A 25,490-nucleotide genomic window follows, 5' to 3' on the forward strand; every position below is an offset into this window, starting at 1 on the left:
GTTCATATGCTCCATTTTTTGTTGGAAATAGTGTGGTGGCTCAAGAACATGGTACCTTAAAGTTTTTGCATTCTTAATATTCGATATTTGTTTGGTCTTGGCAAATCTCTCGATCTTGGAGTTTCTTTAGTATATAAGGATTTCATATATGCCCTGAAGTTGGTTGGTTGTTCAATCCCAATTATTTCAGCAGTGCATAATCTTTTACTAGTTCTAACTCAGATTTTACATGATTACAACATTACACAAGGAGATTATAGAGATAAGAGATTGGGAAACACCAGACTCTGACATATTCAAGACGACATTCTCTGACAACCAATCCCAATCTCAGAGATTGGGAAACACCATTCCCAATCTCAGATTTTACATGAGATTGGGAATTTATAGGTACCTTTCAGTAACGACCATGTATTTTATCTAGCAAGACGACATTCTCTGACAACCAATTCTGAAGTTAATTGTGGTTTTGATCGAAGTGGTTGCTTTATCCTGAGGTACCCTTATGCCTTGAAATGCTTACTGCAGAATAGATTCACCTGTTCAATAGTTAGTATTCCATCTTTGGCTCCTTTACTTTGCATATTTTATATCATCGATTCATTATCATTTTATATATAGCATCAACTCCACTCTTGAATTAAATGTGACAGTTGTATCACGAATTGGATGCTGATTTATTTTCCATGTAGAAGATTTTGTATCAATGGTTTCCATCATAGTTTATGTGTTTGGTGCTGATATAAGTCATACCATGGATGTGTTTATATCTTTTATTTCCAAAATTTCTTTAGTTGGTGATGGGGTTGAATGTTAATGGAAGCTGGAGTCGAATGTCATTGTTCTGGAGTACAAGAAGAAATTATTTTTGGTTGTTGACGCAACTTGGTGATAGAGTAGGCAAAGTCTCAACCTTTAATAGTGTCTGCCTTCTTGTCCTTCGTTTATAGTGTGCTAACTTACTAACACTTTCTTGGTTCCATAAGAATATGCAGTGCCTTTATCATATCTTTGAAAACTGCTTTTATTTCTCTTCTGTGTGCATGTAGTAAAGCCGGTTCTCTCTACTAAGTTCGATTCGTGTAAAATTTCCGGGATATAATGGTATTGGCTAGCAAAACAATTCGCTTTAATTGGCATGCTTATGTAAGCAAGAGAAACCTCAGGTATGGTTTTGAAAATTAGGACTGTGAGTTTAAATTAGCATCTTCATAAATAACTTTACTTATACTGCAGTTAAATAAAAAGGACGTTCTGTGGTTTTGTGTTATGTGCTTACTGAATCCAAGACTTAGATTTAGTGATGCATTTTCTTGGAGTGTGAGAATTAACTTCATAAATTAGTGATTCTGTAACCTTTAAGGTCAAATACCATTCTCTGGACTGATGCAATATTAGTTTAAATTCAAGTCAACTTCATGGTGAATTTAAATGGTTGGTGATCACTTTTGGATCACCATTACAAATATATAGTTCCAATATCATTTTGCAGGTGTGGTGATTTTGGCAGGAAATAAAATGCTAAAGATGGCTTTATCACATGCTACAGTTTTATTAAAGCATTAAGTTTAACAAAAAGTTTTACTAAAGCATGTATTGGAATTTTCATGGCACTAGGAGTTTAATTGTGGTCATTAACTGAACCGACGCGGTCGAGAAACGTCTGAGTGAATCTCAAACAAATCCACTCAGTTTTTATGCTACATTTTTTTTTCGAGGACATAATTAAGCAAGTGTCTTTTGGCCTTTTGGGTTAATGTTCACAATACATGAAAAGAAAGATCAGTAGCCCATGGAGTGTTATTCATGGATACATCTGGCATAAAACACAGGGCCTACTTGAAAATATCAATCAATGAGTGAGATCATAATCTCAGCAGGGGCCTTGGGAAGTCCTCAATTAGTCAATTATTGTTGCTGAATGGTGTTTGACCAACAAATCATTTGCGATCCCTCAAACGAACCTGAAAGCTTATTTGGTTAAGAGTAAAGTTTGTATCTTTGATAATCTGACTTTGTATTTTTGATAATCCGATTTTCGTTTCTAAGATACTTTAACAAAATTTAATAAGCATATATTGTAGTCATTGATCCTTTTAGTTTTTGTTTGTTTGTCCGTGCCTTTGTGGTGTATCCGTTTTGTTTGCTTAGAGATTTGGAGTTTATTATGGTTGTCTAACTAATATATGTCGAATTTTAGGTTGTTGATGATGTCGTTATGAGTTCTTATCATCTTCAAGTTTAGTGAATCTGATTACTTAATACTAGATGGCACCATTACTCTCTTCGTGAGCAGTGAACTTAATAAAATGTTTTTCATATTGGAGGTACCACCTATGCTTAGGAATAAGGCAGATGTCAGGAAAATGGAAAAGGAATAGAAGCGACACCATTACAGGTTGTTAATGGTTCATTTTTCTCCCGTCTTCTTTGTTTTAGCTTTCCATTTTTAACATTACATATCAAATACTAGCTCAGGTAACAATCTTTTCTTTAAATTATTTTTCTTCTATATTGATTACTTGCTATCTTAGCTCAAATGGAAGAGCACATGGTTTTCAACCATGTAGATATGCGGTTCGACTCCCACATATGGTATTCTTATTTGAGTAGGCTAAAATGTTACATGATTCCGGCGTCATATATATCATTTTTGGTCACGTAATGATCTGGCAGTCACGTAGTGTATCGAGCGTTCTATTATTCAGATTTACATAACGAGTCTTGGCCAAGAAATTAAGGGTGGCAATTTTATGTTTTTGTATGGTTGAAATGTCTTAGCTAATAATTAGTTAATCATCACTAATTTGCCTACATGTTTTATTGTATAACAACAAAAGTGTTACAATCATGATACATGCAGGAAGACAAAGCAGGCAATACACGAAGGATCAACTGAAGCAGAGAAGAGGAGGCTGCTCGAGCAAAAATGTCATCAAGCAGTTGTAACTATGTATATAACCCCTGTCTTTCAGCTCCACCATTATCAGCAGGCTAATGTTGTCCAACTCAAAAATAAACGACGGGGCGAGGCGAAGCGGAGCCAAACCAAATCAAAAATACTAAGGGACGGGGCGAGGCGAAGCCGAGCCACACTCAATCACAAATTTAACATAAAATCAAAAATATACGACGGGACGAGGCGAAGCCACATCACACCCCCATACTATATGGTTAAAAAAAGATGTCTGGTACGTAGTACGGGCACAATTCATCTGGAGGCTTGTTATTGAATTGGATCAAACCAATAAACAAATGTCTAATGAAGCTCCAGTGACGGTATATGGATATCTGCATGTCGTCAACATGAGGGCAAGGATGATTCCACTATTTCCATCAATTTCTTTTAGTAATATGTATTGTACCAAGATGGCGTTTACCATGATTAACAATCACCAAGAAAAAGAAGAGAAAATGGGTCATTACGAATTTCCCAACATGGTGGAAAAAGTTAAGGAGTCGATAAAGAAAATCGGCAGTGAGCATGTCAAGAAAGTGCAGACTAAAGATGTGCAAGATTTTTGGGCTTCCAACTCAAAACCAATCGGCAGTGAGTGGAGGGGGACTTTCATCATACATGTGTAGAGAGGCTAGAGGTTATGGGCAATGTGACACTCCCTTTCATCATATATGTGTAGAGAGGCTAGAGGTTATGGGCAATGTGACACTCCCTTTCACACGTAAAGGCGATCTAAGTCTCTTAACACGTGGATCATATGCAGATAGATTTTTCACCCTCACACATGGGCCTAGCCCTGATACCATGTAAGATTTTTGGGATTCCAACTCAAAACCAATTCATAATGAATGGAGCGAACCTTTCATCATATATGTGTAGAGAGGTTAGAGGTTTTGGGAAATGTGAGACTATTCATCCCAACAAGATGAACTCTTGAATGTCATGAAACATCTTGGGACCGGTCATCAAATGGTGGTGCTAAGTTTCGGTAGCTGGTGTAAGTTCCTATATATGAAGCGATTTTTGGTTGGAGACAGCCAATTTGGGTATCTACAGCCACATTTCCTTTCAAGGAATATAGTTGTATTCATGGGTACAAAATCAGGGGACGGAATAAAAGCATGGGTAAATATGACAAAAGATGATATGGATGCATTCGAACATGATGAAGGACTCCTTCAATTTCCTTCTCCATATTGATACATTTTTAACAAAACTAGTAATAAATCACAAGCTCATACTAGTCACAAGCTCATACCAGTCCCATCATATGACCTGAAAATACCACGACCAATATTGTCGGTCATTCCTTAGCGTGGTTGTTGCTAAATGAAGTTGACAGTGCACATTCCTTGTTATTTCCTTTCAAGAGTGCTTTCCAAATTGGAAAACAAAGAGTGTCATGGATCCTTGTAAATCACAGTTTAGGGTACTTTGTATTCCGTGAGGTTTGCATCATTGCCTTTTTTACTCAACGGTTCTTTTGGCACTGCCAATCAGGCGATCACCACCGAGTCAACCCAGTGCCAACGGATTCTCAGATCACTTTGTTGATTTCTTAGGGAAATTCCTATGGCTATGGACAAATTGAAAATTTTGTTGAGCCAAGTGAATGGCCAAAGACGATTCTCCACTATGGGAAAAGAAGTGGGCGGTTGATCATCAAGCGTCAGGCAAAACAACATCCGTCAGCGTGTGAAGATGAAACTCGGTGTGTGATCCACAAACACGGGCGTTTGAAGGCTAAACGCGGCGTGCTTGCTACACACGCTGGCGTTTGAAGGTTAAACGCGGCGTGCTTGGTACACATGCTGGCGTTTGAAGCAAAAATGCCAACGAATAGTTTTTCAAAATTTAAAAGCATTCATTTTTTTACCTCTATAAATTACCACCATCTTCAAACAATTTACTCACACCAAAATTCACTTCTCTTGAATCTTCTCTTCTAAATTTATTTCAATTTTCAGTTTTATTTTTGGTGAAATGGGTGAAAAGGCGATCACACTTTTTTGCAATGCAGAACTTGAATCTGTTGTTTCTAAGATGTGTGGAAGTTTTAAAAAGATTGAAAATTGTAAGAGGGAAGTGCAAGTTTTTGAAGTTTATCCAAGAAAATGTTCCGTAAAAGGCATAGAAGAGCTCCAGTTTTGAAAGTTAACAACAAAAAATTCAAAAACAATGGCGAAACTGTCAAAGAGCGCGTTGAATGGAAGATACATCAAATGAAGATAAACAGGAGGCCAAAGCTTGTATTTGACTTTTATTGAAGTTGTTCAGTACTTTTTATTATTGTTTAAGTTTATATCTTGTAAATAATTGGAAGTAATATCAATGAATGAAAATACTTAGATTTTAAAATAAATTTCCACTCCAGATTAAGCAATATTTATTACATTTTAAACGTGCATATAACATCAGACTACATTTTAATAAACCACAACAATAATATCAAACTACGTCAAATCCGGCGACATTCTCTCTATAGAGTTCATAGCATTCAAAATGCTTAAACTCTCTTCCGATTTTTTCAGTAAACTTTGCCTGAGCGATGGTTTTCTGTTAAACAGATAAACAACATGTTAAGATATTATGATGCATTTGATCAGTGAGGACAAAGGTAAGATGCTCACAAGTTCTTCGTTAGATAATCCAGAATTGCTACGGTGAACCATCCACAAAACTTCTGTATAATGTTTGACATCATTAGTGGTGAATAGAATTCTTAGTTCTAGGCTCTTAATATTTCTTATGGTTTGGTTCCGCGACGCCACAAAATGGTCCAAGTATTTTTCCCATAAATAGTCATTATTCATTGGTCTCATCATACGATGTAACCAACTTCTAACAAGAGTAACATCTTCTTTCATTGTAAAGACCGGGAGAGGCATTCGAGCGCAGTACAAATGTGCTTGAGATGGACCATCTTTAAGAATGTGGAAACACACTTCGTAAAGAAAAGGTTTATCGTGAGCTTCCTCCCAATTATCAAAAGTTGTTTGGATCACTTCAACTGCAGTTACATCGATGAACTTTCCTCGATCAATTTCCCTAACCAGAGCAAGAAATGACTGGACTGCAAGCCTAATATATTGAAAAAGAGCATACAATCGACGGACATCTCGGTTTCCCGGGCTCCCTGTCAGTAAGACGAACATTGTAAAAACGTTCTCCCAAAAAGAACCGTCTTGAAAGCCCATACCAACGATTACCTTATGAAAAAAAATTGTTTTGCATATAGTTATGTCATATTTTTCAGTAAACTTGGAACCACGATTTCTATGAGACATTTCTGCAAAGTGAGAGAGGTTAAGAGTTTTAGAAAGAAAGAAGAAGAAGAATATGTGAATTTGGAGATGGGAAGAATGGAATTTATAGGGCGGGAAAGAAAATCAAGTCGTTGGAAATTTAATTAGTCGTTGGCTTTTGTGGTAAAACCGCGTGGCTTTACTGCAACCGCATATTTAAATTACCAACGCCTATTTTTTTGTTATAAATACAACACTAGGTTTTATTCTCAACCAAACCAACAAATTTCTTTCTTAAGCCAACAAATCCACCATGTTTTCTAAAGGAAAAGCGAAGCAAATATTATGTGTCGATGCAAAAAAGGTTTGTCCATTATGTTTCACGGATAACCACAGTCTTATGCAATGCCCTTGGATGTATTCAAAGTGTCCGCGGGAAGGTCTATCACGCATCAGAATGATAAGTGAATCACAACTGGAAAAGCTCAGGTATTTGCAGTGTCAAGATCCCAACTGTCCAGAGGAACCACATATGCTAGATGATGCTATAAAGATTAAAGAAGAAAAAGAAAAACTTGCAACACTCTGCAAAAACTTCAAACTCAACGCCAAATTGAAGAAGAAGTTATTACATTGCAAGCATTGTGGAGCTGGAGATCACAAATACAAACATTGTCCACAGAATCAGTGGATGCTCAAATCTCGGTTGCAGGATTTTTATGCATTTGTGCACTTCTACTGAAGAAGACACATATGGAAGGCATTTCTGGAAATGTCCTAGGTCTTTTTTGGTGGAGTGAGCTGATTAAAGTTGAAGGACAAACCGATTCAATATGGTATTATGTTATTTATTTTGTGTTATTATGATTATCTAAACCAAACATGTGGATGGCTTCACATTTGCACCATCAATATCATAACTAATTTAAATTTTTCTTGGATTAAACATTGCACCACCAATATCATAAATAAAAATATACTGCATTGGATTAAACAACTACATCATACATGAGAATAAAAGAAATACATCAGATTAAAACAACTACTACATAGGCGTCAATTCTCGTCGAGTGGTGGAATTCCTAGGACGATGTAGGGATCGTATATGTTAAGCATCCTAAGAATGTTGAAACAAGCTTGGAAGTCGAAAGGACGTCCGTCGTGAGATACTGCCCACATCGCTAGTGTTCTTGGTTACACTTCATATACATCTTCACCGTAGAGTTTATTTTTCTAATTGTCCACTAGTACAACGACGAATTCGGATACATGACGACTAATTAAACTAAAATGATACGACAATCCGTGAGAATCACGCCCATAAATGTTCCCCATTTCAGCGACGAACATTTTATAAACTTTCTCCCACAAACACAACGTCGATTCAGATACATTCCTATCGACAACATTTTGAGTGTGAAAAACAAAGGCTCTACAAATAGCTAAATCCTCTTGTTGAGTGAATCTAACACCATGAACTCTGGGAGGAATTTTTGTAGATGATTTGAGAGTGAAGAGATTTAGAATGTGTAGAATGTGTGAATTTGGAGTTGAAATGAGAAGTATTTATAGAACTCAAAATTCTAGCCGTTGGATCACAAGAGTTTTCAGGCGTCCAGATTTAGCCATTGGCGGTTTTGCGTAAAACACGGGAGGGTTCACTACAGACGCTGGCGTGTGAAGGAAAAACGGGGGAACACACGCCAGCGTTTGTGGTTCACACGCCAGCGTGTTTGCTACAACCGTCCGATTTTCCATCAAGCGCCCGTCTGTTCTTCCTTCTCACTCAACAAACTAACAATTTTGTTGATTTTCCCATCCGTTTTTCATGTTTGTTGAGCTTGTTGTGGGAACAAATGAACAAACTTCATGTTTGTTCGGTCATCAAATTTATTACAATATAATCTGCAGAATAGCTACTACAAAATGTCTATTGATATATAATAATACTACCTCCCTTTCTAGAAAAGGGTTACTTTCACTTTTTCATTTTAGCTTAAAAATAGGTTAAATTGAAGAAAAAAAATGAAAGTAACATTTTTCCAGAAATGGAGGGAGTAGAATTCAAGCGTAGACACAAGTGCTTCTTAGTAAAAGTAAACTTTCTTTTTTACTATATATTCGGAACAGTTAGCCAATGATCATCTGTCTACTAGAATGTGGCTGACACGATGTAGTTGCTGCCTAAAAAGAATAGGAGCAAGTACAAATTCTGTTTGGAAATGTTCTAGTACAACAGCATAATTGTACTGCAAACTTCTCTGCTCCAGTTATTTGACAAACTATACCCTTGATTCTTGTCACATTTGGAACCATTAGATCACGATCCCAGCGTTCATATTCTTTCATCTCTAGACTCTAGAACTCAAATCTTGTGAAGATAAACGAGTGGAGGACATGTCTTCAATTATCTCCAAAAATATAGAAATAGTGTTGAAAAAATTGGTACTATCATTTGGCAAATTGAAAAAAACAAATGCTTAATAATCTCAAGGATGAGGTCGGAACGCCAATAAGCATGTTCGACTTGGCCTTCGTTTATTTTCTTAATCAAAAGTCTTAATTTTCTATGATTAAACGCTGCAATATCTCGTCGTTCCGCTAATCGTAACCAACCAAATATCGTGGTTGTAAGTTGACTATTGATCATGATTGATAAATGAATGAATATAGACATTATTGGAGAACATTACCTTAACTCTATATATAGACGGGCTCTAGCACAAACTAAAAACAAGTTTTTTTTGCCTTCAAAGAATTTCTTCAATTTTCACTGCCGTTGTTTGCATTTTCTCTCAATTTTTTTGAAATGGCAGTGAAGTATTCATTTGCAGCAGTCTGTTTGATCATTGCAATGTTTGCGATAATGGGTATGTCAGAAGTGGCTGCACATAATGGAAAGCATCATGCTCCGGTTCCGGCTCCGGCCCCGGCCCCAGCTCCTAAGACCAGTGGCGCTGCTTTCTTACCTACCTCCATTGTATCAGCTTTCGTTGCCTCCGCTGGAATCTTCTTGCTTTCTTTCTATTAGTCATTCATTTGACTGAAAATGGACTACGATTCTAAGAGAGAGGCTGGATCTTCGTTGGTGGGAATTTGCATGTGTTTGTAATTTATGTTGGAAATAATGCTTTGTTTCATAACAATTTGTTTTGTTTTTTTTATCGATTGCGAGAAGATTGTGCTTCTGGGACTGTGATTTAAAATCATTCTGCAGTTGTAGATGTATTTACAGGTCTTTGTTTATGTAAAGACTGATATTGTTTTTTCTATGAGAATTTGTTTACTTAATCCACTTTGCTGATTCCAAATCTGCTGTGTGATACAAGGGAGCTTGACCATTTGATTGTTAACATCCATTCTGTGTGTAAGAATTTTACAATCGCATAATTGCACCCACTCGCTCAACTATTTTCCAGACAGTTAATCTGACCCTGGCTGATCAAATGCTTTTTCCAACACAGCGGTACCGCTTACTCCACCATTTTGTTTTGTCACCAGACAAAGTTGTATCGACAGATCTAAACTACATAAATTATATGGACAGGAATATAAGATTATTCTGAAGCTACCTAGATGTAAATTTAAAAAACTTCAACAGATGAAGATTAATGTATCCAAATTAAAGTATCACCAGAAAAGGTAGGATAAGGACTTTCATTGCAATTAAAATTTTCTCTATTCATGACAAAGAATACATCTTACAAAGAACAAACAACATGATCAACAGAATGCCCTAAGAACATTCTACTGAAGCCTCAAGGCCCTCAACAAGGGGAGAAAATGTTTTCGCAGCTCATATCCTACTCACAGCAAGTTTTAATATCTTACACACATAAGATTATGTAATGACACCTCACAGGACAACTGAGTAACAAATATTCCCTCAAATCTCATGGAAGAAAACACTAATTCACGAAAACTGCTGCCCCTGCTGCTGGTATATTTTACTTACAACTACTTAATATGAGAACTCGTGGCCTCGAAGCGAGATATACTTCTTGACCCATATAGCAATGTCCTCTGCACAAGCCTGAGCCTGTGGTGTCTTGAGGAGCATGTCTAGGGTAGCAAATTCGTGCACTGCATCTTTGTATTCAAGAACTGGAGCATCTACATTTACCTTCCGGAGTTCCTCAGAATATGCGATAGCACGATCTCGCATCCAATCATGCTCTGCCACCACAGTCAATGTCGGGGGCATGAACCTTAGTGGAGGCTCCCTCCCAGGGATGAGCGGGTTTGCGGCTGGATGATCCAGGCTGAAATCCTCCTCAGATAAGAAGAGCTTCCATGCCAGTATGCACATGGCTTTATCGTAGAAGTAGGAATTTGCTAGCTTGATCTCTGAATGTGTGGGTACACTCCCAATGAAAAATGGATACATCAAAACTTGTGCCACAACTTTGACAGGATCTAAAAGCTTGCCTGACTCAACTGCCTTCCGTGCCACATAGTCTGCAATATTTGCACCACAGCTAACACCCAGAAGAACACACCTATTTTGACAAAATCAAACCATGTGTTATTAGATTCACTGCCACCTAAGGAAAAATAAATTATAATACATCTCCTGATTATTATTGAAGAAAATTTCAAATGGAATAGTGTTACACCCTGTCTATTTTGGCAACATAGGTTCACTGCCACCTGTGAATAAGGGAGGTTAATTAAATAATACATCTCCTGATAGTTAAGAGCAAAATAACAGATGTGATGGCGTTACACCCTTCCTATATGATGACCCTGCCAATACTGCATATCGACCTAAACTCAGAACTCCTCCTTGATGTTCCCAAAGTTCCACAATTGTTTTGTGGAGCGTGAACCTTGATGTATTCCCACGTTTATTCCTGCATTACCAAAAATTGAATGCAGAAATGCGCGGTTCAAGCACTGCATGGTAATGGAAGTTATGCAGTCCTTACTTTTGAGACCATGAAGCCTCCTACCTTTTAGGGATTACAGGGGACTTTTATCCCACGTTCACTAATATATACATATATATATCCTTAAAAAATAAATCACACCCTACTTTCATAGCTGTTGTCTTAGTTTATAGCCAAAACACCTAATTTGCACATTCAATTCTAGACAGTTTACCTCACTGAACACCATGACTGCCATCCTTCAGTACCACCATCTAATGGGACCAGTCTTGTGTCTAAGTAATCTTTTTACCCCATGGTATTCAATGTTTGTTATGGCCCAAAGACATAAAAGGCTTGCCGTTACGAGATAGGTCATAAAGCCTCTCAAATGATCTCTGGCTTTACCTCTACAGGTTGAGGATCACTGCTTCAATCCTAGGAATAAACACACAGATGTACCACTTGCAGCTACACTAAAAGAACAGCCTTCAAGTTACACATTCGGATACATAGAACCTACCCAACTTCCAATAACCCAAAGAAGAAAATTATGTATCTTAACCTGCCTTTTCACAATACTTTAACAGCACCCAAGCAATAAAATCTTTTCTGGTTATTCTCATACAGCAAAACAAGCAGAATAGATAAAGATAGGATATAGCCAGTGCCACAAAATAAATTATATTACGTAATCACATGACATGTAGATCTAAATTCCGATAGCATACTTACATTATACAAAAGAATTGATGTCGCATGTCAATGGTGTGCATCAGGCACTGGAAGAGGATACATCTATGTTGAAATGTTTGAGCAATATGATTAAATTGGATTTATACAAGATCCATGTTCCATGTAAGCGGAAGTATGTATACTGAAAGAGTATACATCTTGAAACTTTGGGTAATGTGGATTTATCAAAGATCGCCGTTGTGTGTAAGCATAAGTACGTAAATTATTAGCTACTGGAAGAGGATACATCAATGTTGACATGTCTGGCAATGTGATTAATTTGGAATATATACAAGATAGATGATGTGTGTAAGCAGAAGTACTTAAAACATCAACCACTGGAAGAGAACACATCCATGTTGAAATGTTTGGGCAATGTGATTAATTTGGATTTATACATGATCTATGTCGCATGTAAGCAGAAGTATGTAAAACATACAGGAAGGATATATCTGTGTTAAAATGTTTCGGCGATGTGATTAATTTGGATTTATACAAGATTGATGTTGCATGTAAGTGGAAGTCTGTAAAACATCAGCCACTGGAATAGGATACATCTACTTTGAAATGTTTGGGCAATGCGATTAATTTGGATTACATACAAGATCGATGTTGCATCTTGCATGTGACCGAAAGTACGCAAAACATCAACCACTGGAAGAGGACACATCTATGTTGTTATTTGATGAATTGACATTAAAAACTGATTTGCCGAATCAATACTTCTTCCCATTTCTATGTAACACAAGATAGAAGGGGTGATGTTGAGCAAGGAATTCATGGTTCATAATCAAAGGTCCTAAAGTTTACGTTTTCTAGAAAGTTTTGTCTTCAATAATGATATCATTAGCAAGAAATTCAGCAACACGAGAACTAAAAGCACTCGGTCCCCAAAATGCCAACCTAAGACAGCGCCAACTTTATAGCTAAAAGATTCAAATGAATGTAAAAGCATGTAAACTAGAGCAGCAATATATTGAATGCAAGTAAGCAAAGTAGAGATTGAAATGCAACCTGGATGGATCACCATGAGCAGCCAACCAAGGTTCCACCATAGACGCACCAAATGTATCCACAATATGCCGATGAACATCTGATCCACTACGTGTTGTTAATGATTTACTACATTCCGCCAAATTAGCTTGTTTCCCTAACCAATTCAATACCTTTAACCCATCTTCAAAAGCCGCTGGATACCGATTCTCTGGTGCAAGTCTATACCCAACAGCAATAACAATTACATCACACAATTTTGCAATCCTTCTACAAAAATAATCGTTGGCTACTGAATCATTACTCCCTGATACAAACCCACCTCCATGAAACTGTAATATCACTGGTAATTTCCTACAGATCCGATTCTTACTATCAAGTAATGGTGAATAACCTCTATAACCACCAACAGAATCTTGTTTCATATGTAACCCAACTTCTGAATCAATCCTTCCACCAATACTACTCCGTCGAATCTCTTCATTAACATGATGAGCAGAGGATGTTTTGGATATCTCAGATGGACCATAACTATTCCTACGAAGCGGATGTTCAACATGATCTAATTTAGGGTTCACCGACAAAGGTGATGAAGATAGAGATCCATTCTCAGGTGATGATCCAGAAGTTTTATTAACTCTGGACCTGGATTGTTGAGATTTAGACAAAGGATCAAAGCCACCATGAGGAACAGAAAGTGAAGTTTCAGGGAGAAATATTCTTACAGATAAAGATGTTAATGTATCAATGTGAATATCTTTAGTAGCAACACCCTCTGTAAATGATGGATTAGCAGCAACAACAGATTCTTCAGGTCTTGATGTTATCCCAAATTGATTATCATCGAGTTGTGTTTGCGTTCGATTTTGTAATCGATGTTTTAATAAGAATTTGAAGAATACACTGTACAGTTTTACAGTCACGCTTGGCATTTTCTCTCTCCAGAAATCTCTCTCTGCCTAGAAACCCTAGATTAGATTTTGATTCAATCATTCATTGAATGCGTATGAATTGAATGAAATCAGGTCGAGTAATTGCAAAATCAGGGTTTTTTCATGGAAGGGTCTTTTTGAAAGTGGTTCAAATTGAGAATATTCAATGGGGAATTTGGGAAGAAGGAGGGTGGGGGGGGGGAGAAGGGTTCCTTGAGTTTGAATCAGAGACGAAAGGATGAATTTGTTGCTAAAATGAGCTTTGGTGTGTTAGACGCATACACGTATTTTCAGCTGATTTTTATGGAATTTTCAATGTTTGAGTATTAGTATTTGTTTTTTTGAAAAAGGTTGCTGTTTTTGTTTGCCAGGTAGGATTTTGGAAATTTTTTTGTTTGGTCCTAAGCCTATAAGGTTATTTATAGCAGGGTCCAACTAGATTTTACTTTTATTCTAAAGTCCAAAGTTATTTGAAAACATGGAAATGACTAATATACCCCACTGTTTAAGTACGTGTGAAATAACATACTTCTACCAAATCGGGATTTTATTTATCTGGAGGTCCAAATTTAATTAAAACATATAAAGGACCATAGATTTGTTTACAAATTTGAGTACATATCTGCCACAGTGCTTACAAATATGAGTACATATCTGCTACACTACTTAGGAATCTGAGTACTCCTCAATTCACTTTACTTTATTGCAGCACCAGCACCTCTGCAGTCAACCATTCACCACTGCCTTCAGCTCCATCTTCTCAGTAATCTTCTATCTTGCTGCATCACAATCTTCTTAGCTTAAACCACAACTGCAACAGCTACATCAACACCATTGTCATTTCAATTCAGCTGCAACACAGACTTGTTCTTCTTCCCTGTTTAAGTTTAAACAGCACTACCATCTTCATAAACCCATTGAGACGAACATCTCATCCACTGATTTTGTTCACAGTAATCACCACCTACAATTCCTCCTCTATCTCATTTGTATCTTCAGTTTACATCAGCAACCCAACCTTCTATGTTCCTCCAAATCCATTTGCAGCACACCTTCTTTCAAACACACATCACAACCAATTTGTAACTTCATCAAGACCACCACCAATTTCACAAGCTTGCAAATCTGAACCAACAACAACTCCTGTTCCTATCATTCAAAATATGTCATTTCTTGCAATAAGTTCTGAACTGCAGCTCCAGATCATCTCCATATCCAATTACAGTACTGAATCAAACGTAACAAAGAGCATCTATTTCAGTATTTCATATACGTACTGAATCAAACATAACAAGGAGCTCTTCCTATCAGTATGCGATATATGTACTGAAGATTCATGAACTACAAATCAACAGTACGACAACAACAACAGGTGACAAATCTATGAAAAATAAGAGAATCGAAAGACATATTACAGTATTTCACATAAGTACTGAATGGTAAGACTAAAAAAGGAGCAAAAAAACAGCAAATAGCACTTCCGATCAGTATTATACATACATACTCATGGATCGAACCAAAAAAATTGGAAAAACTTCAAATAAAACAAAATTAGAAGAGTTTTGTATCAGTACGCCATATATGTACTGTCAATTCATACACGAAAAACAACTGTAACAGACCTAAAAACCATAAAAGCGTCAATCAAATCGATTTGATTATCAGAATACAATCAAAAAAATAAATCAAAAGAAGAAAAAGCGAACAAAATAATCAAACAAGATGATTAGAAAGCATACCTGGAAACAGAAAACAAATATTCTCCTCGTAAATCATAACGATGCACCATCTTGTTCTTCTTCTTCTTCTTCATAAAAGTAGACTAGGTTTCTGTCAGTACGGGATATACGTACTGTTGGTTCATACACAAAAATCAGCTGCATGTCAATAATAATTAACGAATCCGTGAAAAAACAGTATTGAAACACTTCTATTTCAATATTCCGTATATGTACTTCTGAATCAAATAAAAAAAGGTCTTCAAAACTAGGTTTATGTCAGTACTGCAGATACGTATTGTTGGTTCATCCACAAAAATAAACCGAAACACATCTAAAACCAACAAAATGAAACTGATATGATCAGATCTAGTGAAGAAATTGACAAAAAACATGATTATCCATATAGATCCGAACTATTTTTTAATAAAATAAAATAAACAATCAAACAAGGAGATCAAAACATAATCAAACATCCATTAAACTCTGAATATAACCGAATCAAAGAATATATTTCAGTATTACATATACGTACTCATGGATCGAACCCAAAAATCAATTAAAAAACGCGGTGCAACACAATCACACTCAGAGATCATACCAAGTCGACGAAAGTAAACTCTTCCAGTTTACTATCAACATCAGAGCTAATACCTAAACATTAGATTTTGCTATAAACATGAAAATTTCTCTAATCCGAGAAGGAAAAAACCTAAATTAAAATAAGCTTTTGAAGAAGAAAGGAAAAATGAAAACCTAAACTATACCAACAGTAAGGAAGTGAACCTACCGATTAATCTTAGTTTGAGTTCACGAATTGATCAACACCTCAGAAGATCTTCATAGCCGGAGCTCTTCACCGAACCACATATGAGAAAATGAAGAAGAAGAAGAATAGATCGAGAAAATGAAGAAGAAATGGATTTGGTTACTGCTTTTATATACTTGAGGGTGTTTTCGGTATTTAAAAATATGTCCCCATATGTTCCACATGTGTGCAGGACCAGGGCTTAAAAAATTGGGTCCATTTTTCTGTTTTCTTTTTATTATGGACCTCCGATTACTGGGCTTTAGTGGGTGGACCTGCCACTAAGTAGGAACACTATAATAGGATCTATAGGTAATTCCTACATTGTTTAATGGAGTGCGGCAGGATTAAAGTATCATGTGAATAGGAATATTGATTGAAACATGTAGACAAACTCCACCCAAAAACGACATCCCATTTTGGCGTAATGAACCCTTGAGTATTAGTTTAGGATTGTCGTGGTCCATGATCTAGGAATGGTTCCATTTCCATACAGACTCCCCAAGATAGAACAAAATTGAAAATTATTTTCTGGATTTTTATTTTATTTTCTATTTAGCAATCAGTGCAACCATAAAAACATGGTGTTGATCTAATAGCAATCAGTGCTTGCGATGCGTAGATCGGAAATTAGCAATGTTTAACATGACAATGCTAGTGTGCAGTCAGGGACGGACCCAAAATTATTCTATGAGTAGGGTGAAATGTCACTGATCAGCAAGGCGGTCCAAGGCCGTGGCAAATTCGTTTGGCACGAATGACGTAACTGGTTTGCAATTCTTATTCTCGTATATAATACTAGATAGATACACAAATAAAGTTTAAAACAGACACATTTAGTAAGAAAAAGTGATTAAAGAATTATTTTTTGAATTTACAAAAAGATATGGAAGATTATATGTGAAGAAGGTTTTTTTTTTTACTTTAAATGAGATTTAAAGTTTTATTTCTCTCATATGGACTAAATATTGAAAAGGGAAGAAGTTTACATGGGGCTGATTAGACTCATAGATGGGCTAAAACACAAATACTAGTAGATAACTCATACAAAAATTTTGATTGGCTAGATTAGGGAAGGGATATAACTCGGGTTAGTCCCTTGCTAGGCTCGACCCTGTGTGCAGTGTCGACTATAAACGGTGGTATCAAATGGTGAATGTAAGTGTGCTAATGTAATTGACACAAGTATTTAGGTGGTTAGGGTGTGCCTAATCTACGAGGGGATCGTCGCGTTTTTTATTCTTTTATTTTTGAAGAAAAATGAAGTTTTTATTTATAAAAGACTCACAATACAACTCAAGAAAACACCACAGACACACTAAGATTCACTTAGAATCTGACTAACACAGAAACTAGAACTTACAACAAGCCAACACTAAGACAAATAACTAACCAGGAACTCCTATTTTACTTCTGTTACGAGCATAACTACCAGCATTTTCTTCCTCTTCTTGATTAACTGTTGTTTCATACTTATCTCTGAACAGAAAATGTATGATTTTCTTCCTCTTCTTGATTAACCATCATTTCATACTTATCTTTGAGCAGAAAAGGTATGATAACCTTAGGAGGCTCGGAAAACTGTTGTTGACATCTATTAGTTCTAGCAAACTTGGATAGTGCATCAGCTACCCTATTAAAAAATCTAGGACTAAACATAATTTCAAACCCATTCAGACTCTTAATTATGTTTAAACATTCAAGCAGAATATTGTGATCCTCCCACCTGACAGCATCTAGTAAACTCTTGTTTAAGGCTTCCACTATTGTTTTATTATCACCCTCCAAGACTATTTTACTGAGATTCTTCTGCATAACTCATTGAACAACCATAAGAAGAGTTAGAGCCTTTGCTTGTTACACATCTCTTGCTCTTATTGTCCAGGCCATGGCTTCTAGGAGCTCTCTTGAGTGATTGCGAACCACAAAGAAAACACCAGGATTATTATAATTAGGATTGATAGAAGCATCAACATTAATTTTTAACCAATTTAATGAAGGAGGATAATGCTTAGTGCAAATGGGTGATACTAGAGGATGCTTAAAAGTATGGCTATGATATGCATGAGTGCAGTTTCTATTTCTATGTGAATTATGTGAGTAAATGCAAATCTTGTAATCATGACAAAACTTATATATCTGTTGAATCACAACCTTTGGAGATTTATGTTTCCCTTCAAAGACCTGCACATGATCGATGTCGTATGCGTCAAAAATAATTTCACTTTCTCACTCTACTAAATATAAATGAAGTACGTGGTAAGAAAGAGTTCGTTCCCACAGAGAGGCTTTTGTTGTTATAAAATTCAGTTTCTTAGTAATCAAGGGGGGAGATTTTTGTTTTAGCAAAACAATAAAAATAATTGAAAGCAATAAAATATGAAAATAATCAATAAGAGGAAGATATTGGTCACTGGATAGTATCATTCACAAACATATATTTTCATCTATGACTAGAATTGGTATTTTAATCTCTCATTTATTAAAAGTCCTAGGATATCTTGATCGCAAGTATATCCCGCTAATTCCCTGATTTCATCACAACCACATTAAAAGATGTATATGTGAATTATTCCTAGAAAGCAACCTAAAATGTAAAAGCACAATTAAGTTTAACTCCCTAAAAGCTTTAAGTTTTATGGAATAAGACTAATCAAGGCAATCAAACGTGTAAAAGCACTAATTCAATTTAACCAAGGTTATGATTCATTTGTGACTAGTAGGATATATCACTACAAGCACTACCCACAATTATGTTACTTAGAATCAGGGATAAACAACTTTTTCGTATTGAAAACCTAATATATCTATAGAAATGAATGCAAATCGGATTGATTCCGGACTCAACCAAACAAACAATCAAATCATATGACAATATAAACCATGAATCATAAACAATAAAGTTGAGACAAAACTAATTCATTGAATCAAATACCATTTGTGAAATCCACTTTATTCCGTAACCAATATTATTTGTTTAGCTACTCATATTAATGGAGTTCATCATAATCATTTTCATAAAATAAAGAAATGAAAAATATACGAAAGCAACCCCTAGTAGAATCGCCGCTCTCCAAAACTCCAAGTAGAAAAAATACGTGATTCAAAGTTGTAGAAAACTTTCCTTTTTGTAGCCTTTCCTCTTTTCAAAACTAAGTCAATCCTCCAAAAGCCCATATCCAATGTGGTCCACCAAGTCCATATGTGAAAATACCCATGTAGAAAATATACCCCAAAAGTGTTCGCCGGAAAACTGGTAAAATGGTCGGAATTTGGCCGGAGAAGTGATCGGAAAAGAGCTCAGGTGGACGGCAAAGTCCACCCGATCACCGGTCAAACATAACGGTCAAAGGAGTCAGCTCTGAGTCAAGACAACTCAGCCGAGTCAGGGTCTAACTTGTCATGGCTTAAGCTTGCAGGCCATCTTGCCAGGCCAACCCACTGTTGCACCATGATTGTGCTTCAACATCAATGCTGCACTTCCTCCTCTGCAAGTCATTGCACCAACTTGCAACCACAGTCAGGTTACCATGGACTCGAGCTCAATTTTCTTCGCCAATTCTTCCTCCCATTTCTGTTCTCATCTCACACGGCAACAGCATTATCTTCAGCTCATCCTCCTCTCCATTGCAAACTGCATCTTCCCTGTCGTCCACCAATCATCAATCTCTGCAGTTCACCTTCTATTCTGCAGCTTCAAACTACAAACAGCATGACTAGCCGCCTGCAATCATCATTTCCAATCCACTGCATTGCCTTTGCGCTCACTACAATTAACAACAACAGCCTGTGCACAGCCTAGCATACATCTATCTTCCAATTCCTTGCAACAACAACCATTCCCCAGCTTCACTGCTTACTCAGCTGCCACCAACTTCTGTAGCAGCCAAATGCATTATCTTCTCTGCCTTGCATTAGGCTTCTTCTTTGCTGCAGCATCTACACAACTTTGCACATTTCCTGTAATTCTCATAACAACCCAACCTTGCAATCTTCCTTGGCTTCACTGTAACTTACCTGCAGCACAGTGACATCACTATTTCCCCAAGCCATGGATATTACTGCAGTTCCAAGCCTACAACTGCAACTCCGCACCACCAGGACCTAGGCATCCATCTAAATAGCATCACCTACCAGTTTCCACCTGCCATCATCCACCAACAGCTCCATCCTAGCACCACCATTTCAATATTCAACCTGTAACTGTAATCTCAGCACATTTAGTCACCTGCAGCTGCAACTGCCACAGATTCACCAAAACTTGCCATCTGCATCTCAACACCCTGTGTTATGCAACTCAGTCACAACTTCAAACATCACCACCAGTTCCTTGAGCTAACATTCATCCTCATTTCTGCATTGTTAAACCAGGCAACAACAACAGCTAGCTCGTACAGTTCCTTGGATTTCTTAGCTTCACCATCAGCTCAAACTCCATGTCTTCTTACATCCCTGCAACACAGCTCAGTCAGCTGCTCACTGGTAGGTCGGGAAACAAGCCTACAATTAGAACTGCAAGTGCACAATGTCAATTGTGTAAGTTGCAAATACAGGTCGATCCCACAGAGACTTGGAGGGTGTAAAGTTGAAGTTAAAGTCTTCCTATACTGATTCGAACAAGAGTAACAAAACGATTTTTGGTTGTGTCGATACGACAAAGGTGTTTGATAGTAACAGAAATGGTAACGCAATATGCAAAGCAAGATGTAAATAAGGCAATTGATGATGAGGGTACTAGGGCAGTTGAATCCACCACTAACTTATACTAATTACTTTCCTAATGATACTAACCTTGTCCTTATATCTGATAACAGGGGAGATGTCAATCTTCTGTATATCCAAGGTGACTATAATGTGAATAATCCAATCGCAACTAAGATATCTTCCCTAAGCATTAACTGTCTGTTTAAGGCACAACTAATCAAAAGGTCAATATATGTGATGAAGCATGAGCTGCAGTTCTACAACACAGGATAATTCTAACTACAATGGATGCATGACACACTGTGAAAGTAAAGTGTTGAAGCCCCTAAGATGGAGTTCTATTCTAAATCATTTAAGCACAGCAAGATTATTATCAAGAGTAAAAATAACGAAGCATTAAGCTAGGGCTTCATCTCAACCCTAGCAGAAGTATTTAGAACATGATAACAGGTTGGAAACAGTGATATTAAACTAGACAATTGACCCAGCTAATTTGGATGATTGTTACAGAGAAATCGTCCCCTATTTATACACAAAAGCTCTCAATCCTTCTTCTATTCGAAAATTAATGATAACCCAACTCACCAACCATACTCCATTGACTTTTTCTGCCTTCAATTTCCCTGCAACTTCATTGAATCGATGCTCCCCCAATTATTCAGCTAACCTAACTCTACCTCTCTAAATCTTATCTTTTAGGGTTACTGTTCTTGATAAGAATAGAGATAAGATAGAGAGAGATGGAGAATTAAGAGTTAATGGTGGTGAGTTTGTGCTCAGTGTACGGAGGAGAAGGGGTAATGGAATTAATGGAGGAAGATGCAAGTGGTGGTGGTTCTGTGAAAGAGAAAGAATTGAAGAAGGTGTTCTTCTGGTCGATTAAGAGCATCCACAGTGGGCGAGTATAACCAAAAATTTGGGATGAGATCGTAACGCAGTGGGACGGAGTAAAGATCAAATTTGGATCAAAGATCAAATCCCAGATCATATTTGGTCGCGACCAAATACCAAATCCTAATATAGTCGGGCGTAAATTTAAATTACGCTTGTTGCTGGGCGGACACCCAACCATCCGCCCGTTCACTTACTCATCAGGCGGGCACCAAACCATCCGCCCCATTCAAAATGAAATTCATCAGGCGGACACCCAATCATCCGTCCGTTCACATTTCGTCAGGCGGACACCAAACCATCCGCCCCATTCAAAATGAAATTCATCAGGCGGACACCCAACCATCCGCCCGTTCACTTACTCATCAGGCGGACACCAAACCATCCGCCCCATTCAAATTTCGGGCGTAAACCAATTTTACGCCCCATTCAAGCGTACACCAAATTTACGCCTGTTTTTGTGCGGTGATTAATTTTACGCGCGACCAAATTTGGTCTTCTCCCCATAACGTCACAGTACAGATTAAACTCATATTTAGTCTTTTTTTTGGTATTTGATCTTTGAGTTTAGTCGTACCATTGCAGTCGCTCTAAGGGAGGAGATATAAGGTGCTACGGTGTTGCGCGAGAGTATCAAACGTTGATGTGCTGAGAGTATGAGCTGTAGGATGATTGGCAGCTATAGTGATCTGACGGTTCAGGTGTTGAACGGGTTTGGATATTGGGTTTGGATTTGGATTCTCTACCAAGCCCACTGCTTCAGTAGCTCTCGCAAGCGGCTTGCCAAAGGTGCGCAAGCGGATTGCGGCTGTTCTTTACGCAATATTCCTTCACGCTTCACGGCTTTCTTGCGGGAGCCTTGTGTTGTCTCTATTTCGATCGCCGCTAGCTACCATTTCTCTGCTCTTTTGGGCTTCTCAATTCATCCAAGCTTTATTTAGTACCTAAAAACACAAGATTAATTAGTACAAGTTTTTATTCTTGAAAACAAAGAAAACACAGAATTTGGGATAATATATGATTTTAAAGCGCAAAAAGATGAGTTATTTGCCAATAAAAGGTTGTAGAAATATTCACTATTTGGCACTCATCAAATACCCCCAAACCTGAATTTTACTTGTCCTCAAGTGAAACAGAAATTAGGAAATCCTAACTATACCACTGTCGTTGATCTTCTCGAATGCATTTAGTGTATGCATTAAGCCTTTAAACCCCTGGTGTCCCTAGTTGGATGAGTTATACTCTCGTGAGGGCCTACCAGAGATGTACCCACAAAACCCTCTCCAACTTCAGAGCGTAAAAGAGTCCCAAGCATCCAAGAAGCTATGAAGACATAGAGTTTCTGCATACTAGTAATAAGAAGTTAGAATTACCAAAGAACGCATTCTCATCCTTAAGAGTTGAGCGAGAAATAACCACACCATATGAAAGAATTCGGGTTCGAGAGTGATCACAAGCCTCGACTTCTGCCTCACCAATAGGGTTTTATGATAATTGCACTCAAAAAGATCGCTTTTTTAGTCTCTCATGTGTGCAGACAGGAATAAAGAGAGAAATTCTGCACATGTTGAATGGTGGGAAGGAGACCTTCCAAAATAATTTCTGGAGACTCCACAAGATTGTGGACAAAAAGAATCTTTTTCTGATGATCTCTTAGAAAAGAAATCAACCATTAACGAGGATGGGAGTACTCACTTACCTTCACATCTGATCATCAATCAACACCACTCTCACAGCATCCATAGAAACGTCTTCAATCTTCGGTCTTCAACTGTTGATGATGAACTTTTGAACTCCTTAGAACCTTGACAATTTCTGATTTTTCTCCTCAATTTCCTTGTTGCTTGAAATTTCCTCTTAAATTCTTCTTTACCATGGTGTTTATTAAACAAAACTAAAAACAAACAGTTTTTTTTTTTTTGAGTAACATAAACTGGAAATAACAAAACAATAATGAACTACTAAAGCCATGGATGAAGGACTTTTTCACTTAATTTTTCACAACTTATATTTTCTTGATTTTCTGAACTTCACTAATTCTCATCTTTTTCCTTTTCTTTGCTCTTGTAAAATACCTCTTCAAATGTGTATAGAATTTTGCTCTTTGTACCGTATCTTCACTTTGAATAAGAATTTTACTTAATTGAATTGTTGCATGTAAACCTCAGACTATTTCAATATCTCTTTATAGAATCTGACGCTGATCTGCTCGTTGATGATGATGTGTTTCTATGGACCTGTTGATGTTGTCGAGAGAGAGAATGGTGTTAACTGCAAATCAAACTACAAGAAGGAGTTTTCATCTTTAGACGTCATCCTCATGATTGACAAAATTAGCACTCAAGAGATCAAAAATAGTGTTGAAAGTGGTGCGAAGTTGGGTAGCTCACCGTTCCTACCCGGAATTTATGTACGGTGACACACACTCTAAAAGGACTTTTTAGATAGTCACAAAAATTGAAGGTTGGTGCCTCACTTGATGTTAAAATAGGTAGTCTCCACTAAGGGTGATCACAATTCTACTACAGAATATCTTTGCAGCACCTAATTTGCCCTCCGGCATGGTTAAATCCAACTTTAACGCTCAGACAAACAAGAAACCCGATTGTGTTCTCTAGTACTTCCAAGTTCAGTTATTTCGGTCAGACTCTCTATGTAAACATAGATAGAAGCATGCTAGTGACTCTAAGATCTCTAAAAGTTAGAGGTTTTTTTTTTTTTTAACAAAAGTGCAAAAGACTAAAAACTCTATATGCAAAACACTCCCCCCAAACCTAAATCTAACATTTTCCTCAATGTTTCAATATATAAGAAGAATTATAACAATATACCAGGAGAACAGTGCAGAGAAGATTTTAAGGAAAGATATTACCGTATGCAAAAGGATGGTGCTAAACCATAAATGGATGAATGCTTTTGAAAGCAAACAACATTAGCGGTAAGTCAAAAAGATCGGTTAGCACACATGAAAACTATACAAAAAGAAAAGAAAAGGGAAATAAAATGGACGGTTAATCCATATGTATGTACATAGGTGGACCAGTTTAGTCCACATAAACAGGGTCTTCCAAGTCGGTGGTCTCATCTGGTGGAAGTGGCTCCAAAAATGGTTTCAATCTCTGACCATTGATCTTGAAGATGTTGTTGGTTGTTGGATTTTCAAGTTCTACAGCTCCATGAGGGAAAACAGTACGTACCACGAATGGTCTGTGCCATCGAGAACGTAACTTACCTGGAAATAGATGCAGACGAGTGTTGTACAATAAAACCTTTTGACCAGGTGTAAAAGACTTGCGAAAAATGCGCTTGTCATGAAACACATTCATCCTATGTTTATACATTTTGGCACTATCATAAGCATCATTCTGTAATTCTTCCAACTCATTGAGTTGAAGTTTCCTTTGGGTACCAGCCTTATCAAGATCAAAGTTCAACTTTTTAACAGCCCAATATGCACGATGTTCTAACTCAACAGGTAGATGACAAGCTTTATCATACACTAGTCTATAAGGGGACATGCCAATGGGAGTTTTGTATGCAGTCATATAGGCCCACAAAGCATCATTTAAACGCAAAGACCAATCTTTCCTAGTTGGATTGACCGTCTTTTCAAGAATATGTTTAATTTCCATATTAG

The 25,490-nt window shown here is 37.1% G+C and overlaps 1 protein-coding gene and 1 long non-coding RNA gene across 2 annotated transcripts; both read right to left on the bottom strand.

Moving 5' to 3' along the window:
- Window positions 1-9,846: 9,846 nt before the first annotated feature.
- LOC113298214 (probable carboxylesterase 11) lies at window positions 9,847-14,007 on the bottom strand. The gene is made up of 2 exons (XM_026546902.1): window positions 12,822-14,007; window positions 9,847-10,703 (listed from the first exon to the last, which is right to left on the bottom strand). Exons 1-2 carry the CDS (start codon window positions 13,730-13,732, stop codon window positions 10,166-10,168), a joined length of 1,449 nt encoding a protein of 482 aa, XP_026402687.1. The 5' UTR covers window positions 13,733-14,007; the 3' UTR covers window positions 9,847-10,165.
- A 5,135-nt stretch (window positions 14,008-19,142) lies between these two features.
- LOC113298215 lies at window positions 19,143-21,802 on the bottom strand. The gene is made up of 2 exons (XR_003334090.1): window positions 21,548-21,802; window positions 19,143-20,710 (listed from the first exon to the last, which is right to left on the bottom strand). It is a non-coding gene; the product is annotated as an uncharacterized LOC113298215 (long non-coding RNA).
- Window positions 21,803-25,490: the final 3,688 nt, after the last annotated feature.

The sequence above is a fragment of the Papaver somniferum genome, chromosome 7 (genome assembly GCF_003573695.1).
Source record: "Papaver somniferum cultivar HN1 chromosome 7, ASM357369v1, whole genome shotgun sequence".
Lineage (NCBI taxonomy): Eukaryota > Viridiplantae > Streptophyta > Magnoliopsida > Ranunculales > Papaveraceae > Papaver > Papaver somniferum.

Bases quoted from the DNA above. Each gene is read 5' to 3' on its own strand.
- LOC113298214 (XM_026546902.1), bottom strand. From the start codon at position 13,732: ATGCCAAGCGTGACTGTAAAACTGTACAGTGTATTCTTCAAATTCTTA. The intron at 10,704-12,821 runs GTTGCATTTCAA...TTGTCAAAATAG, and splicing joins GCTCATGGTGATCCATCCAG to GTGTGTTCTTCTGGGTGTTA.